The 19811-nt window shown below is 40.2% G+C and overlaps 1 protein-coding gene across 6 annotated transcripts in view; it reads left to right on the top strand.

Annotated features, from left to right (window-relative positions):
- The window catches only part of TENM1 (teneurin transmembrane protein 1), a 1637812-nt gene that overhangs the window by 1523232 nt on the left and 94769 nt on the right, over positions 1 to 19811 (top strand). For all 6 annotated transcript variants that reach the window (XM_074202813.1, XM_074202814.1, XM_074202809.1 and 3 more), the window contains 2 exons: positions 83 to 350; positions 11885 to 12028. In XM_074202813.1, the coding sequence (XP_074058914.1) occupies positions 83 to 350; positions 11885 to 12028 (412 nt within the window). The remainder of the gene's footprint in view (positions 1 to 82; positions 351 to 11884; positions 12029 to 19811) is intronic.

Here is a 19811-nt window from a genome sequence, read left to right as displayed (position 1 = left end):
GCCATAGAATAATACATGTGCAATTATTGACACTATCGATGCTGTCCACCTAATGGAAATCTGCCTACTGCTTCTCTGTCAGGTCGTACAGGAGGAGATCCCCATCCCGTCTAGCTTTGTGAAACTGAGTTACCTGAGCAGTCGAACCCCAGGCTACAAAACCCTGCTCCGAATTCTTCTGACCCACTCAACTATCCCCATGGGCATGATCAGGGTGCACCTCACTGTGGCCGTGGAAGGTCGTCTAATGCAAAAGTGGTTTCCTGCTGCAATCAATCTTGTCTATACATTTGCCTGGAACAAAACCGACATCTATGGGCAGAAGGTTTCAGGTCTAGCAGAAGCAATAGGTATGTAAATGATAGCCTTCAGTTGTCCTGACAAATTAATTATTTTGTATTTACACTGACTGTGATTCCTAGTTACTAAAAGGGTTGGTGGCAATTGGGGTTTGAACATTCCACCGGTCAAATTCAAATTCTCTTTTCAATCATTTAAAAAACCTTGATTAAGTGCCAACTATATGTTGGGCGATGTACTACAAAAAAGACAAAGGAAAGGCCCTATCCTCAGAGAGCTCACAATCTAATGGGAGAGACAACCAGTTAACAAATATACACAGAAAAGCTATGGATTAGATAAAGAGGAAATAATTAAAAGAGAACAGGCACTAAAATTAAGATTAATTACTGTAAAAGGTGAGATTTTTAGTTTGGACTTCAGGGAGATCAATAGGTGGAACAAAGGGAAATCATTACAAGCATGGAAGATAGCCAAAGAAATTTCCAAGTATTTCGAGTTTCTTGTTCTTGGGACGTTGAGGAGGCCTGTGTCAACTGATTGAAGAGTATGTATGGAGGAGTAAGGTGCAAGAAGACAGGTAAGGGGACTAGATTATGAGGGGCTTGGAATGCCAAACAGAACACTTTGACCTGGAAGCAATAGAAAGTTTAGTGAGGGACAGATGAGCCATGGTTGGACCTGCACTTTAGGGAAATTTCTTTGTTGGTTGGAGGATGAATTGAAGTAGGGCCAGACTTGAGGCAGGCAGACCCATCAGCTGCTACTGCAATAGTCCAGGTATAATATGATAGGTTAGGCCCTGAATCAGAGTAGTACCAGAGAAGAGAAAGGGTCATTTTTGAGAGATGTTGCAAAGGCAAATTGACAGGCCTTGGCAACACATTTTCTTCAGACTCTGCTCCCAAACAATTCTTTCCCCTTGTCATGTTAGTTACAGGTCAGTGATGTTGAATGTCACCTTCGAACCATGATCTTTGGGTTGTCATTCCTTTAGTCAGGTTTCTAAACCTGATATTTAGTCTATCTTTTCTTCTTAGCGACTATAATATTCCAACTGAGGAACAACTCCACATTTTTGTTGGAAATAATCAACATCATTCAATTTCTAATTTAGGAGACTTTGTGAGAAATTATTGTTACTTGGAGGCAGTTAGGTGCCACAGTAAATAGAGCACCCACCCTGGAGTCAGGAGGACCTGAATTCAAATGCAGGCCTCAGACACCTAATAATTACCTAGCTATGTGACCTTAGGCAAGTCACTTAACCCCATTGTCTTGTGAAAAATAAACAAAAGAAAGAAATTATTGTTACTCTTTGGTATTCCTTTTGCTTCTCAGTAAATCCAGTACTTTAGGTTTTAGAAATTGTTGAGTTAGAAAGAACTTTGATCAATCAGTCAGTCAATAGGCACTAAACAATGGAAATACAAAGAAAGATACCAACATTTTCTGACCTCAGAGAGCTTCCACTGTAAGTGAGGAAATAACATGTATATAAACAGGTCCCTGCCAGATCAGTACAGAGAAGGTGACCTTGGAGAAGGGGATGGCTATAAGAAGCTGCATTAATTGATGATTGGGCCAGTTCCTGAAGTAAGCCAAAGGAGGGAATGAGATAGCAACCTAGGCATTGGGAATAGCCAGTACAAAAACATAAAAATGGAAAGTGTGGGGGCGGCTAGGTGGCATAGTGGATAGAGCACCAGCCCTGGAGTCAAGAGGACCTGAGTTCAAATCCATCCTTAGACACTTAACAATTACCTAGCTGTATGACCTCGGGCAAGCCACTTAACCCCACTGTCTTGCAAAAACCTAAAAAAAATGGAAAGCACAATATCATGTGGGAGCAACAGCAAGAAAGCCAACATCCCTGGCTGACAAAGTTCTTGGAATCCAGGATAGGATGAGAAAACTGGAAAAATAGGAAGGGGTCACCTTGTGAAGGCCTTTAAACAGAAGAATTTATATTTGATCCTATAGGTTAAGAGGAGATCAAATTCCTACAGGAGTTTATTGAAGGGGAAGGTGGCCAGGGTAAGGGGAGGGGGCTGTTTTGGAATGGTCAGATCTGTACTTTAGGAAAATTGCTTTGTCAGCTAAATGAAGGATGAATTGGAGAGGGGAGAAACTGTAGGCTGGCAGAGCAATTAGGAGACTATTGCAATACTTGGACAGGTGAGAAATAGCATTTTAAGAGTGGCAAGTGCTTTTTTCCTCATAATTAGCCTGGAAGGCAGGTAGTGGGTATTCTATTTTCTCCATTTCATAGATGAGGAAACTGAGGTTCTGAGAAGTTAAGTAACTTGCCTGTGGTCACACAGCTAGCTATTAGTTCAATGCTCTTATCTGCACAGCCTGCTTCACGGAGTGATTGAACAATCACCTCATCAATAAGTATTGATTAAATGATTACTATGTCTGTGCAGGACTATGCTGAGTATTTGGGATACAGAAAGAGGCAAAAACAGTCCCTGCCCTCAAAGAACTTACAGTCTAATGAGGGAGAGAGCAAGCAAACAAATTTCTATAAAGCAAGCATTATACAGGAAAAACAGGAAATGATTGAGAAAGAGAAAGCACTAGAATGAAGAGGTTGATGGAAGACTTCCTGTGGCCAAGGTAGGGTTTTAGTTGGGAATTTAAGGAATCCAGGAGGTCAGTAGGAGAAACTGAGGATGAGCATTCCAAGAAAGGAGGATGTTCAGAGAAAATGCCCCAAGCCAGGAGATGGAGTGTCTTGTTCATAGGAAGCCAGGAGGCTGGTGTCACTGGATCAAAGAATCTATTCATATCAAGAAGTAAATTATAAGAAGATTGGAACAATGGGATGAAACAGGTTATGAAAGACTGAATACCAAGCAAAGCATTTTGTATTTACTCCTGGAGCCAGTAGGGACGTTTCATTAGTAGGGGGTGATGTGATTAAACATCCACTTTACGAAAATCACTTTAGTTGTTGAATGGAGGATAGATCATAGAATAAGGGGAGACTTGATATGCGGAAAGTCATGAAAGACTGGGGGTGGTCATGGAGTAGCATCAGGAAGAGGTGTGACTTTGGAAAGAGTCAATTAACCTAACTCTAAATTAGAGCATTAGTTTCCTCATTGATGAAATGAAGGGCATTGGGCTAGGTGATATCTGAGGGCCCTTCCAGCTCCAGAGCCAAGCTCCTATGATTCCCTGGGGATCCTATAATTCCCTGAAGATTGTCAGAGATCCTATGATTCTCTGGAAGTCCCTCCGAAATCCTGTGATTCTTTGGATATTTTCTGAAAAACCTATGATTCTCTGAACACTCTCTGTCCAGAGCAGAAAGATGGGATGTCTTGTTCATATAACTGCAGAAAGGCTATGTTGTTCAAATGAAGAGTTTGTGGTGAGACTGAGGTGTGTCATTGTCAGCTATTATTATGACAGAGGTTGTATGAAGTAATATCCCAGGTCCCTTTCATCAATGGAAAGTCTATGGACTCTGGAGTTAGAGATTATATTGGTTCAAATCTCACTTCAAATGCTTGTTTTCTGTGTCACTGCTTTTCAAGTTAAATACTTCACTATCTGTCTAGTAGCTAATCTTGATGCCATTTTCATTCTCATTAAATACTCTAACAACATGGCTGAAAACATCATGCTAAAAAGCATGAGAGCAAGTATCCCATTGGTGACTGGGAAATCACAAAGGCATCATCCAATATCCAGAACCCATATAAGCATGCCATTGTAGAAGTGACATACAAACTTCTCCAGGCAACAAAATTTTGCCATGATCTTCCACAAGCCCTCACGACTGACAGTATTCAAGGCCTTAGTCAGATCAGTGAAAGTTGTGTACAGACATTTGTTGTACTCTTACATTTCTCCTAGCGTTTTTGGGCAGCACGCACCATATTGAGCATTCCTCAGCCCTTTCTGAAGCCACTCTGGCTCTCAGGAAAATGACCATCTTCCATCGGAAGGATCAGTCTATTAAGGGGAACCCTGGTAAGAATCTTCCCAATAGTAATTAAGAGAGAGAGAGAGATCCCCCCACTCTGATTGTCACAGGGCAACCTATTTCCTTTTCCTTTATAGAGATAAACAGTGAGGGCATCCTTGAACTCCTCTTCTTGCATATAACCTGGAAGACTCCAGTCAACTTTTGTATGAGCAGTAGATCCCCTATCTTGTCGAATTTTTCTGAAATGAAATCAACACTAGGTGCTTTGCCACAAAAGAGGTGCCTAATGGCATTCAAAACCACTTCTTCAGTTGGAAGTTCAACTAGAGAGATTAACTTCCACCTGATGCATGAGGTCCCTTCCAGTTCTAGACCTAGCGTCCTATGATCATAGAAATTGGAATTAGCAACACTGTACAGACTTTTGGGAGATAAACTACATTTAAAGTATCACAATGATCAATTATACTCTTAGATAGAGATATTGTGGATCTGTGGTTCTAATACCTAATTAGTCAGTCATACGATTGACATGAAAAAAAAGACCTGCTTCCATCAAGAAAAGGAATAAAATCCTCTCAAAGGTGACAAAACAAAGCCCAATTTCATTGCTTTGGGCCTTAGATGCTGTAGGGTTTGGGAAAAGGAAAGGCCTGAAACTCTGATTTTTCAGGTAATAAAACTGAGGCTTAGGTGTTATCTCCAAAGGTCATCTGACTCCAAGTCCAATGCACTTGATCCTCCTCTTCCTTGAACTGATCTAGCCAGAAGTCTGTGTGGCTCCCTACCTGAACACTGCATAGAAGGAAGTAATTGGAGTGTAGAATTTGCTCAATCTCACCCTGGCTTTGAGGAAAGTATGAGAATGGAAAATAATTTGGTTTCATTTAGTTTCTTTGCTGCTTACAAAACAATGTAAAGAAGGTTTAATTGTGTGGTTAGACCTGCCATTGGACTTCTCATACAGCCTTACTGAGTTTGACAAACTGGCTTGCTCAGGGGCTCTGATCTCCATCCATTATGTGAATTTTGTCAAAATAATTCCCTGTGTCCGGGTGCATTATCAATATGTAATAATACATTCTGCACAGACTTCATTTTAATTAAATTAAATGGCAGCCATTCGGAGTCTTGGAAGTTCAGGAAATCAGCCATCCACTTCTAGTGCCACTGCTCTAAACAATTCTATTATTCTTCAAGGTTATTGGCAACAACTGTTGCTGAATTCCTTAGGGCAGTTCTTTGGCTGTTTCAGAGCAATCCCCTTCCTAAGGGTTCGCCTCACAAAGCAGCCCACTGCCACTACAGGAGAGACAATGGGGCTAGCCTTCGTAGGAAAAAGCTCCAGTTTTTTGGTATACACCCAATATTCCTGAGGAAGATGCCTTAGTAGTGATAAATTTCCCTTCAGTCAAATGTACATCTTAACTCAAAAATAGCATCTGCTGATATTTTATGTAACGTGACCTACTTAAAACCATCCCCAGCTAAGAGCCCCAATATTTTGCTTTCAAAAGGACCCCTTAAGGTGAATCTACCAAGTCTCTCCAACGTTTTAGAATCCCCAACCAAATCTTTGCAGTAGTCAAATTGACACACATGATGGATATCACTAAGATAAATTATACTCTTAAAATGGAGATATTTGGAATCAGTGAGTCTAATGACTAGATGAATAGTCAGTGATGGATTCAGCACTCAAAATGTGAAGTAAGTAGCACAGACAGTCCTAGGCCATTACCACCCTTCCTACATCAGGCCCATGGTCACCCAAACCCGCCTTCAGGTAGCTCGTGCTTGATTGCAGATACTGCATACCTTTGGGTATGTGCCTCTTGCTCACAGCAGCTCCTCCACCCATTATCTTCCCTTTATAAACTCTGGGTTCTGAGATCCATGCTGAAAGAGATTAACATTACATTTCTAAGCTGTGGCTCAGATAAATTCATCTAATCCTTTCTGAACTCCAATGAGTCCCTAGAATGACTTCCCCACTTCTCTGGTACAACTCTCATGACTACTAGATAGCCTTGGTCTTCTTGCTTTGCAGTAGGACTCTCTTCCTATTGTACTTTTGAAATCCTTCCAATATATTCCCCTGTTTTCTAAGAAAATTCAGTCTACTTTCCTTACCAACCCTGTCTCCCAAGTTGGAAGTATTTCTTGAAATATTCCCTTATTCCCACATTGGGGAAGTCTTTAGGTCACAAAGACCATGAAATCAATGTGGACCAAATCATAGAGCAGGTCTCAATTTCCATCTTAGAATGGAAGGATTCTCCTGCCAAAAGAAGAAACAAAAACTCCCAGGTAATGAAAGAAACGGAAAAAAAAACATGAATGCTGGGTAATAAGTATATGATAGACTTTCTGAGGATTGGAGAATCTGTCAAATCAGTAGAAGGCAAAAAGGAGATCAGCATTGTGACCACTTGGAGCATTCTCCTCCCTAGCCCCTAAAACCCATATAGACTGCAAGGGAATTGTGGAAAACTTTAGTAGTCTCCAAATCAAAAACTCCCAACTGATAAATCTTTTTTTTACCATATTTGGATTTAGTTTCTCACTTCTAACAAGCTGGAAGAGGTGGAAGGAATGGAGAATTTTGCAGTAGCTTTCATAGATTATCTGCTATTAGTCTTTCTGTCACAGCCAAATGCCTGCTGCCTTTCCTCAGTGTATAGACCAGGCTTCATCCTGGAAGTCAAAATAAGTGCTCTGAAGACCAACTTACCACTCATCCTATGATCAGGACAAACAAAATGTTCCTGAAGTTCGTTGAAAACCAGGGAGACCAAGGATTCAAAGGGGCAGAGGGAAATCCTGATCAAAATCAGCTGGAAGATGGAAGTTGTCTATAGAAAAGGAAGCTATCACTTATTCTCTCATGCCAGGGAAGCTCTCCAAAATAAATTCTGAAAGCTACCAAGAGAAGTAATTCTACTGAGGAAGGGGAAAGGGTGCTGTGTAAAGAAACAAAAGACATGAATCATTCAGTTTGACAAGTCTTGGGAATGTTCTCTGTCTCATCCTGGATGCCTATCCCCGAAATGCAACAGGCAGTTCTCTTTTTTTATTTCAAATGGACAAATAGCTGCCTCCATGCCTCTCACATCAGAGTCCCCAGCGACCTCCATTTATCTCTTCTTCTTTTGATCTTTACTGAATGACCTCTCCTATCACAGTACAGGGGAATCCATATTTTTCATTGGAAGGCAAGCAGTCACTTCTTCTTTATTAGAGAAAGCTCAATAAGCTGCTTCTTGACTTTAAATTTTCAGAGGTCATATTTCTTCTCTTTTTCCCTTGGAAACCATTTTCCCCATCCTCCAGTCTCCTAAAAGAGGTCAATATTTCCTTTTGATTCTTTAGATACTTTTTTCTCATTTTCATTGTTGTTGCTGTTTTAGGAAATGCGTTTTTATATTTGAAAACCTGGAAAGTGAAGAAAAGTTTGTGCCCCTTTTGCTTTCTCAAGACCAGGCTGATCTTTAAACATTGACAGCAACTCAATGGTCATGGCGAATAAAACAAACATCACACCCATTCCCCCATAGCTGGTCATTACAAAATTCCTCCTAGTTTCTCTCTACTTGATGAAAGTGATATCCTGAGTCCTTCCTCAGTTTCCAAGCATTCACAAGGGGTCAGAAGAAGTGATACCAAGACCCCCTGAAGGTCTCATTGAAGAATTTTTGAATTGGTTGTACAGCATGGGAGACACTGGCACAGGATTGCCCAGCATGGGGTGCCCTCATCAGTGAGGGGGCTGCACTCTGTGAGGAAGGCATAGATTATCTGCTATTAGTCTTTCTGCAAGCTGCTCAAAAGAAACATGACATATACAAATGTAGAGTACCCACCCCAGGGGGTCACATGGACTATTTGCATCCAGCCTGTGCCTAGAGCATTCCAAACTCATATTGGTTCTGTCATTTGTCTCAAACTTCATGGTCATTTTGGTCTTCTTTGATAATTAAGGACCAACCAGTAGCTCTATTGGAGAACTGAGCTGAGAAACCTGAAATGCTATAGGGAGACTCAACAGGAAACATAATTGCCAACTTGGGCAATCTGGGAACAGTTTTTACAAAAGGATACATTAAAAACTAAGTAGGTATTTCATAGAGGGGATGGAAATGATGAATTTATTCAGAGGAAAGATTGTGAGTAAAAGAGGGACCATAAAAGGTCATAGGGCATGTACTAGGTATTGTAAGCAGTTCAGTTTGGCCATAGTAGGAAACACCATGAGCTTTCATTGCCATTCTTGCCCCCCACAGGCAATTCCTTGCTATGCTGGGGTTCAAACAAAATGCATAATCAGTCCTCTATAAAATGCTAATGGCCACTCAGCCTATTTCCATTCTGCCTTTGTTTTAAGCCCCAGGCTGAGCTGTCACCATAGCAGGCGGAGAGCCATTGGGGGCACACTCAGCAAAATAACTGTGTTTTTCTTTTCATCAAATGCTGCCAAGCAAAGATATTTAGTTTACTGCAGCCCAATTCATGAAGAAAGAGACCCTAAACTTGCTACTCATTGGCTTTACTCTGGAAGTGCTACTCATCTCCCTCCCTGCCTCCTCAGAAGCTGACTTTGAGTGTCAGGATGATGTCAGCAGTGGCTGCTGTCCATCGTCTCACCTGAAAAAAATTCTGCCTTGTTCCTCTGAGCCATATCCCCAAACATCCCTTCAAGTTCCCTGGAATTTTGGACAACTTTCAGTATAAATTATAGTGTTATTAATTCACAGGACTTCCTCGAGAGAAAATAAATCTAATAAAAATTAGAGAACCTTTATTAAGTGACTGCCTCATTGCTACTTGCTGTGGCTAGGGAAAAAAGTAATCGAATTGTGAGCTTTACAGTTAATGCACTTTTTCATTTGGGACTAAAGAGCAATTCTGAGAGAGGAGATGAGGAAGGGAGAAGCTTCTATCTTCTCATGAGTAACCCTCAGATGGCTTTATTCCATATACCTCCTCCTAAGAGTTGAGGGACCCTTTTGCTGTTACTGAGGACTAAAGAAAACCCCATCACTGTATCCAAGGTCACCAAGTCACACCATTTATTTGTGAAACAAAACCTTCCCTTTGCAGAAAAAGAATCACTGCTCTTTTAGTCAATCCATGAGTCACCAGGTACTTATTAAGCAACTGTTGTATACTAGGCCCTATGGATACAAAGACAGCATGAAGCATGATGATCAATTCTGTTTGGCTGGGACTAATATAAAAACAAGTTCCTGTTCCCTTAGCATGTAACAAAGACAAAAGGAAACTCTTCCTTCAAGGAGTTTCTGTATGCAGGGCAAGAGCCAGAACTCATCAGGAATTCTAGGGGGAAAGAGATGAGCTGCAGGAAAGTTATTATTTGGGGGAATTCCTTATTAATCAAGACTTTAAGATGTTGCCAAAAATTAAGCATTCTGCTAAACCCTATGAACACGTTTAGAAGGAAGCAAGTTTCCTGCCCTTAAGGAGATTATATTCTACTGGCAGAAGACAGCACCAGTCCTCCCAGTAGGCATCATGGTTACGAAATCACTGGGAACTGAGAAATACCAAGGCGACCTGAAGCATCGTCATTATCTAGTCAAGATTATTCTAGCACAAGACTTTGTGTCTAATGTTTTGTCTTTCTAGTATGAGCCCAATGTGAATATATTACATGCTGTTCAATAATTACAATGTTAAGGATCTCAGAAAAGTGAGAGCCTTTGGTGCTGGAACCTTTTCCTAGCAACATTTCTATTCTGTTCTAAGTAAAACTATCTGACAGTGGAACAAATTAATTACCTTAGAAGATAGTGAGCTCCCCCATCATTGAAAGGGTTAGAAGACCAAATGCAATGATATTTGTAAAGTAGGCACTGTGTTTATTCCTCCCCTTCCCCCTAGAGACAGGATTCCTATATTTGTTGGAAGATTTGTCTAGGTCACCTCTAAGGTCCCTCTTTGCTTTAAAGTTCAGTGATTCTCAGCTTCTTTCTATAGGACAATGGAGTGGACAATTTTCAAGTCATTTGCTCAAGGTTATCAGTAAAATCCAGGTGTTCATTGCACTGAAATAGTTCCCGGTCCCTCAAGGATCAAAACTGATCAGTCCTGAGTGACGGGACTTTTAGTGTTGAGCTTGTCCAGTCTTTTAGATAATACATACACCACATAGCCTCTCTAGATGGATTAAAGCTTGGCACTCTACTGGCTTAGAACATTGAGTTTCCAGGGTCACCTCCTGACCACAAGGAGACATTTGAAGAGAATGTTATTGACATGGAATGCATTATGTAGATTTTTTCCAGCTGTTTTCTCTTCTTAATTATGTTTGGCTGCAACTAATATAAAAACAAGTTCCTGTTCCCTTAGCATATAACAACTGGCTGGGGGACAGTTTGGGGGATGGAGGAAATCAGTGTCCTTATTGCATGTAGGTGGCAAAGAAAAGCCAACTGAAGCTTAAAAATGGACCCTTGATAATCCGCTATGTGAATAAACCCCATGTTCTTCATGGAGAGTTTTATATTTGTAATTCTAGACATCCTTTTGGTTTGTCTGCAGTCCAGCTCCCCCTAAACTCATAACCCACTTTTACTCAACCAACCGTCTTTTCTCCTGCTGCCTGAAGCCAAAAAACACAAAACAGTTTGATTGAATTTTTCATTTCTCAACCATGTTGTACTGGCCCTGGTTAGAGTCAGTCTTTATGTGCAGTTTGCATACCCGAGTATAAATGAAGGGATTGGGTTCTCTAAGGACATCTGCCAGTTGGGAAGAAGTAACTCCACAGAAACAATAGCAAAACACTAGTAGGGACTATTTGAGACCATAACGGGCAGTAAAGACAGCTGCCCAGTACCCAGAGTAATGAGCCAATGCTCTGAGGCTTTGCAACATTAAGTGGATATGAGCAGCTCTAAATTGGGGAGTCTAAAATTCAGGACTTTGGCAGGTAGACCGTAAAAGCAGGTCTTCCAAAGAGGACCATAATGCACCGAACTATCTCTGACTGAGCTATAGGATTTCGATACCTGCTCTCATGGACATTCAAGGTACCATATTTTACACTTTCCATTTTGCTGGCATATCAGGGTTTCAAGTTGAATACACAACATCTGTGCTTCCCTGGAGTGGTCGCCAAATGGACTCTGGATGAGAGCCCTTTGGTTAGCTCCATGCAGGAAACTGAAGTTACCCATTAAATGGGGAAATTTCATCTGGACTAGTTCAAGTTTTATTACTGCTATATGTAAGCAAGTATCAGAAAGTCAGCCCTTTTCTCCTCTTTGAACTCCCTAAGTGCCAAATTTCCTCTATCACACCCACAGTTTAGAATTGCTTCTTCCTGAATTCCTCCCTCCCAGGAGTAGGAGAACCAGGCTGAATCCTTTAAGTATAATAGGTACAGACATGTCAATGATCCTCATTGCCCATTTGATCATGGGAATGCCAACCTGGCACTATTTGCCATGGAGTAGTGGGAGTGGGTAGATCTGCATCTTACTATATTGTAGTCAGTGCCGCAATGCAAATGACACCTATGGAATCTTACTGTCCGCCAGATTCTTCTTTGCTTGAGAATGAAACAATAGAAGCGAATTGAAAAAATTTACTAATGTGCCATTCACCATCTTTTGATAGTTTCAGTCGGCTATGAATATGAAACCTGTCCTGACTTGATTCTCTGGGAGAAAAGAACAGTCGTTTTGCAAGGGTTTGAGATGGATGCTTCGAATCTCGGAGGCTGGTCCCTGAATAAGCATCATATCTTGAATCCCCAAAGTGGTGAGTATGGTGACTGCAATTGGCTTGTTTTGTGTTGAAGGCTTTGGTAGCATGATATCCAAGGCAATCAGTGCAGGGATTCACAGTGTAAGGGACAGGAAGTGACTACACCAAAACATCATGGAGTAAATAGAACAAGGTAGATCACAAGAGCCAATGTCAACCCACAACTCCATCGGTCATGAGGGCAGTTCAATACAGGCCCCAAACCAACCGCCCAAATATCTTTGCATCATCCCAACCATCCCTTGATAGCTGGGTTATGACAGGTCACGAGAAGCCATGAGAATAGCAAAACGCCATAAAGAATAACTGGGAATGACTCACTGACAATTGAGAACATAACCCTAAATGCTGAGTAACTCCAGGATCACTGTGCTCCCCACCAGAGGAGTAGTTTTATATCCTACATAGATACTGGTTAAAAAAGTACTGGTATATTTGGGTTTTTTCACTGAGGTAAATTCCCTGAAGTTGGAGAATCATAGGCTGACCTCTGATCCTGGATCTCTTTGAAGATGGAATCCTCTCCAGAAAAGGATAAAAGTCTTCCCCAGAATATCCGAAAAGAGGAGATACATTTGGTTAGGTGGTGCTATACACACCTTCTCTAGTTCATGACTAGAGAACTCAAACAAAATCGCAAAGCTTAAGGAATGAACACATCTCAAATAGGTAGTATAAATAGGACCCATCCGAAATGTATTCCTTTGAGGGGGGAGTCATATGCCAGTCTGTTCCTTTGGTGACTCAAATCCACATCTCAAGACTATACTGGCCTGTGGGAATGTAGAGCAGCTGGGTTTTGTCTTTTCATTGGTGTTAAAGTGGCTGCCAGTGCCATTAGCTGTCCAATCATGACAAGACCTTTTATTTGGGGCAAAGTAGCCAGTCACCACAGTTATGTTGGACACTGTCAAAAACTGAATTTTTCAGGTAGAGACAAAGAATCTTCTTCAGGTTCAGAGGAGTTAGGATAGTGTCATCCAGAAAGCCACCCAGAGAGGAAGCAGAGTTTGAGAAGAAAGAAAATTCTAAAAATTTGAAAATGTTGGAGTTATCTTTAGAGTTTAACAATCTTCTACTCCTTTATTTCTACCACTCTGTTTCCATAATAGATAGATATTAGAAATATTCTTTTGTTCTAGTATATGGCTTCCAATTTTAATCTGGCCTAGCAAACATTTACTTCTTCTCTACATATACAAGTTACCTAAATGCACAAAAGAGCATTCATTATTGAGTAGTTAAGTGCCTTTGTCAGGGACCAAAGGAAGATTCTGGAAAGAGGAAAGAGGTCCAGGACACTCTCATGGTGACATAAATTGTGTTGTCCCAAGTCCTGACTGAAAAATTTGAGACTGACCTTCCATTCTTTTGCTGAGTCTGTCTTATTTTAGCCCTCTTTTGATCTTAGATGAAGCTTGGCTCTTGAATTGACATTCATTTAATGTCTTCATATTATGGATTTAATGGTCAGGTCCATGGTTTAACCAGGTGTGAGCTGGCTATTGATAGACAGAAAGTTGTGGAATTGTTAGAAAATTTTCCTGAGACTGTTTCTCCAATCCTTGCCACTGCTCCTAGGCTGGGAAAGAGTCTGTAGCCAAAGTCCCACTCAGAACCACAATTAACAATTCCAGGTTGTCTTACAGGGATCCTTATGTGGGCAACATGGCCATCATGTCAGTCACCACTTTTAGTAGAAATTTAATGAAACTCCTCATCAGATTTCTGATCTAATATAATTGCAAGATCAAAATAGGATGGCTGTCTAATAGTAATGTGTCTCTCTAGCCTCAGTAGAGGCTACCTACAAAGGAAGTTCAACTCTTAACAAAAGGCAAGACTTATCAAACTATATCCACAAGCATGCAATGGGTAAACTATTATATCTCTACAGCAATATTAGTCAAGTGTTTCTTTCTTTGTAGCAGTAGTAAAGCACTAAAATCTTTTCTATTACAACTCAAGTCACACATAGGAACTGAGCTATGGAGAGCTGGATGGGTTCCTCCAAAGATATATATCTCCAGCCCCTTCATTTTGCCGAAGAGCAAGTAGAGGTCAAGTTGGGGATGTGACTTAATCAAAGTCACACAGGTGGGACAGAGCAGAGCTAGAACTGCAAGCTGGGTCCTCTGACTCCAAAGCCAGCATGCTTTATACTAAAAACAGGGAATTTCTCCAGTTTCTGGCTCCTCAGTTATCTTCCTGAGCTTCCAGACCCACATCTCCTTCATATGCAACATGTCACATTATGATAGCATAGTATTCAGACTCAGGACTTTGTGACTCTTGTCAGTTGTGATGCCTAGTTGTCTGATAGCCAGATCCATGCCCCCACCTCACATGCATCCCTATTCTTGTGATCCACATTGTTTTCAAGAGATATACGCTGTGTTCTATTTTCTTACCTTGGTATCCTCAAAGGCAACACTATTTAATCATTCTTCCTTTACCTCTGATTTTGTGCCCTTAAATGGGGCACTACCACCTCCTAACTTAAGTCTGCTTATTGCAGACACTCACTCATCTAGAGGGTCCCCTAGGCTTATAACCTTATAATAATAAAATAATTTTTCAATCAAGGGAAGGAAAATGGATATAAAGGAACCATAATAATATCTGACATTAATGCTGTGCTTCCAGGTTTACAAAGTGTTTTAGAAATATACATGCTTTAAATTCAGTCCTTGAAAAGGAATTTTTTGCTTACTGCATCATCAGATATGAAAAACAGTCATACATCCAAGAACATTGACTTTTTTATCCCTTTTCATAAGAAAAAAAAAAGCTGCTCTTTAAATATGGGCAAAGTGTCTTGCTTCACTGTGGTCCAAACCTTTTCTGATCTACATGTCTTTATTTCTTTATTATTATTATTGAGTTTTTCTATCCTTTGCTTATTTTGTTCTGCTGTTCAGGTATCTTTTACAAGTCACATCTATATTTCAATGCAGACATGTGTGGATGTACTATGCAGCAAGACTATGGGGCTTTTTCTTCCATTCACTCATTGCTCAATTAAGCTATGGTCCTACCCAAGGGAATTACTACAGTTTATTTTTGCAGGGTTTGCCTTTGTTATTTGGAACTTCTTTCTCTATTTCCAGAAGAATATCTTTCCAAATCCAAACAGGGCCTTGAAATTGGTCAGCAAATGAGGAAGAGGAGGTTGTGTGTCCAAGGAATGATCACCAAAATGGGAAATCAAACTGCAAAGGCTGGTCAGAGACGAGAGACGAGAAGAAAGTCAGGGACCCCACACATTACACTGGGTCAAGGCCAGTGGCTATTGGGCCAGAGATTCTTGCCTCACAGTAGTTTCCTAGAGCTACAGTGTACACTTTAAAATGAACTTTAAAATAGCCAGAGCGGAAAGGCTGACTTAACACTGTGATTTGTTCAACCTACACATATGGAGCTACAGAAAAAGCCAAAAATCTAAATCCTCTTAGTCCACTATTCACAGGGACTAATTGTAATGTTTCAAGTCACACCTCTGCCAATTGTCTACCAACTGTCTGTTGAATTTATGCTTATGTGGGGGATCTGGAGACCAAAGCTATAAATCTCAAGACTTAATTTTCCACTTTGACGATTGTAACTTAAGCATTCCACCTTGGCCATTCAAAGTTCTTTCCCAGTTTGCACAAGCAAATACAACCTTAGTGAGTGAACAGAAACAGAAAGGCCAGACGAGACTACAATTCTGCTGCCATATCTGTGGACCTCAGATATGCCTGGCCATATTAGAATTCTCTGTATTTTACCTGCATGGTTAATGGAAACAGATGGAAACATATTTCAAGAGTCTTCTGAACTTGGACGTTTTTCACATTGGCAGTAGTGTCTTAACAGATTCTTCCCAACACCTTACATTCTCACAAGGCTTAGAAAACAGAAGTTTAAATTTACTAAGCATATATAATTCAAATTATACCTTGATCATAATGAAGAAATTTGAGCTCAAAGACAAATGTGTAAATCATTGTTGATCAAAATGAAAATTAGCCCAATCATCTGTATATGAGAAATTTACAGTAACTATCTCTCTCCCTATCTCTCTCTCTCACACACACACACACACACACACATGCACACATGCATACACTCATACCTCACAAAAGTAGGCACAGAAGGGAGTTATACAAAGCTCGAGGCTATGGGAGGGGAAAATATACATATTATACTTGCAGATGAAATATTGGAGACAGATGCTACAGCTTGCAGCAGAACCATATCTGGGCAATTGAGATATCTTTCCCAGAACCCGTTTGAACTGTTCTTGCTATGGGATGCTTTAGAACACCTTTTTGGCTAAAATAAGCCACAGAGTCTTTTAGCTACACAGTCCTCAGAAAAGGGAAAAGAAGGGGAAGCTAGATGATACAGTGGATAGAGCACCAACCCTAGAGTCAAGAGGACCTTAGTTCAAATTTGAACTCAGACACTTAATACTTACTTGTGTGACCTTGGATAAGTCACTACTCTATTGCCTTGGAAAATTAAAAAAAAAAAAAAACAATGGGGAAAAGAGCTCCAAGAAAGGCAGGTATTCTTATCCTTTGAGACCACCTCTAAGCCAAAGAGAACAAGACAACATGGAATTTCCTTTCTAAGACAAGAGGCAACTGCAGAAGGGAAAATCCTTATACCCCATACCACCACCTCCAGCTTGCCACAGCCAGATTTTAGAGGCGGGAGAGACTTGGGACTGTGGTCTGGGTGCAGGGGTCTAAATTTTTTAATATCTAGATCCCAGAGTAAATGACCAATATCACATTTATCCAGAAACCCACCAGAGACAAACAAGGAAATTGAGTATACCTGCAGTAGGCCATTGATAAAAATTTAAATTCACACAGTGGTCATATTGCACCTTTTAGGATCATTTCAAAGCCAAATTTCCCTCCTTTTAATTTCTACCTCATCTTTAAGTAGCCAAAATTGTGACAATAATGATTTTCACCAACTCCTCTTTTAACTGAAAATTTAGTCTGGCTCCTTCCCACAGACAAGCTCATTTATATTGTAAAATTCTCTTGAATTTTAAAGCCTTTCTCATATAAACTACTATGCTAAAATTGACCTCCTGTGTTGATCGGACACCAGGAGCAAAATTTCTCCAACTGAAGGTTTTTATGAACCTTTTTATTTTTGCCAAATTTCACAAACCTTCTAAGCTCACACTTAGAACTCTCTGAAATTTCTGAAACTTTTCTTTCACACACCTCATCCCCCACTCCCCACTGCCTTCTTACACTGAAGCCTGATCATTTTTGTTCAAGATTTTATGCACTTGATGATTTGCTAAAGAAAGAAACAGTAAAATGTTCAGCCAAATTAACTCACAGAATACTAGGGGACCTACATTTAAAAACAGCATCTACATGCAGACGTCATGACAAAGTGCCAACAATAAACATTTATTAAGTAAGCATTATGTGTCAGATATATACTGAGAATACAAAGAAAAATACAATACATCCCTGCTTTCAAATAATATACAGGCTCCTGGATGAGACACATGTAAATAACTAGCTACATACAAAGATATGTACAGAGTAGATGGAAGGTTATCTGAAAAGACACGTCATTAGTATCTGAAAGGACCAGGAAAAGCCTCCAGGAGATGAAGGAAGTCAGGGAAGCCAAGAGCCAATCACTGCTTGGGTTTCAATCAAGAGGCACAGGAAGGGGCGGCTAGGTGGAGTCAGGAGTACCTGGGTTCAAATCTGGTCTCAGGCACTTAATAATTACCTAGCTGTGTGGCCTTGGGCAAGTCACTCAACCCCATTGCCTAGCAAAAAAAACAAAAAAACAAAAAAACAAAGAGGGATGGGAAGTAACTCCATGAGAGATTTAACAGTTCATAGGTTCTTAGTTCTTAAACTGAAAGAGTCCTTAAAGATCATCTGGCCCAACTCTCCCCAACCCCTCCCTGCATTTTGCAAAGAAGGAGACTGAGTTATCCAAGGTCACACAAGAAAGTGACAAGGATAGGATTTTAAGCCAGTTCCTCTGACTCCAACCTCACTATTCTGGCTTCTGTACCACACTGCTTATGGTGTGATGTGAGATTTAGTACAGGCATGGAGGAGAGTGTCAACCATCAGCCCCATTAGTACTGAGTACTATCCAAATACCAGTAGGCCAACTTTATTCCAAATATTGAATCCTTAAGGCATCCTTAAGGGCAGTGATTTTTAGTGCCTCTAAGGGCTAGGTGGAAAAGTGCTTCCATAGCTGACTTTTTCCACTGAGACCAGTTACCATGAGTTGGAGGAATTAACTAAACCTTTGACTTTAGGCTTGGGGCATTATCACTGTTTCAAGATGAAATTCTCCTTAATTGACATTATATAAGACATCTGAATAAAGCAGAGCATAAATAAACCAAGGATGACAATGTACAAGTCTTCTCTTACTCTGATAAGGGTAGAGGTCAAAAGAATCCAGTTTAGAGGAACAGCAGCTTAAGTATAAAAGTAAAATTCAAGACATGAATACATGCCTCGCACATCCCATGTAACAAGGATTGAGACCAGGATTTAGGATGATGCTTGAATGAATGATATAAAGGCTTTCCATCACAATAGTTGCCTCTTGAACCCAAGAATGTCTGTCTGTGGCTGTCTACTAGCCTTTCTTTTTTTATATTTTATTTGTTTTTCCAACTGCATGCAATGGTAGTTGTTACCAGTCATTTTTGCAAGACTTTGAGTTTTACATTTTTCTCCCTCCCTCCCTTCCCTCCCCCATCCCCCAACAGAAAGCAATCTGATATAGGCTTTACATTTATAACCATGCTAAACATAGATCCAAATGGAAGAAAGAAAACATTAGAAAAAAATGACATAATACATAAGACAACTTTTAAAAATTGATAATAAATTTTGCTATTCATTTAAAATGCACAGTTTCTTCTCTGGATATGGATGATGTTTTCCATTACAAGTCTTTTAAAATTGCCTTTGATTATTGTACTGCTGAAATGAATAAGTCCATCATAGTTGATCATCACACCATGTTGTTATTAGTGTGTATAATGCTCTTCTGGCACCGTTCATTTCACTCAGCATCAATTCATTCAAGACTTTCCAGACTTTTCTGAAATCCTATCCCTCATGATTTCTTATAAAACAATAGTGTTCCATCACATGCATATACCACAAGTTGTTCAGTCATTCCCCAATTGATAGGCATCTCCTCAATTTCCAAATTGCCACTACAAAAAGAGCTGTTATTAATATTTTTGTCCATGTGGGATTTTTACCCTCTGTCAGGTTCTCTTCAGGATACAGACCCACTATGGTATTGCTGGATCAAAGGGTATGCACAGTTTTATCACTCTTTGAGCATAATTCCAAATTGTTCTGCAGAAAGAGTGAATCAGCTCACAATTCCACCAACAATACCTTTGTGTCTCAGATTTCCCACATCCCATCCAACACCGATAATTTTCCTTTCTGGTCATATTGACCAATCTGAGGTGTGAGGTGGTACCTCAGAGATGCTGTAATTTGCAATGATTTAGAGCAATTTTTTCATGTTACTATAGCTAGCTTCCTACAAGCCTCTCTTGAGCATACCACTCCACCCTGACTACTACCACCAAATTATATTCATAGCAGCTATGGTGCTAGACTTGGAGTCAGGAAGAATTGACTTCAAGTCACACCCCTGCCAATTGAACTTTTAGAGCCTCAGTTTTCTCAACTATAAAATGGGGAGAATCTTAATATTAATGGCACAAAGGGCACAAGACTCTTATAAA

The sequence above is a fragment of the Macrotis lagotis genome, chromosome X (genome assembly GCF_037893015.1).
Source record: "Macrotis lagotis isolate mMagLag1 chromosome X, bilby.v1.9.chrom.fasta, whole genome shotgun sequence".
Taxonomy (NCBI): domain Eukaryota; kingdom Metazoa; phylum Chordata; class Mammalia; order Peramelemorphia; family Peramelidae; genus Macrotis; species Macrotis lagotis.
Note: the sequence above shows the minus strand (reverse complement) of the source record. Positions and strands in the feature narration are given on the sequence as shown.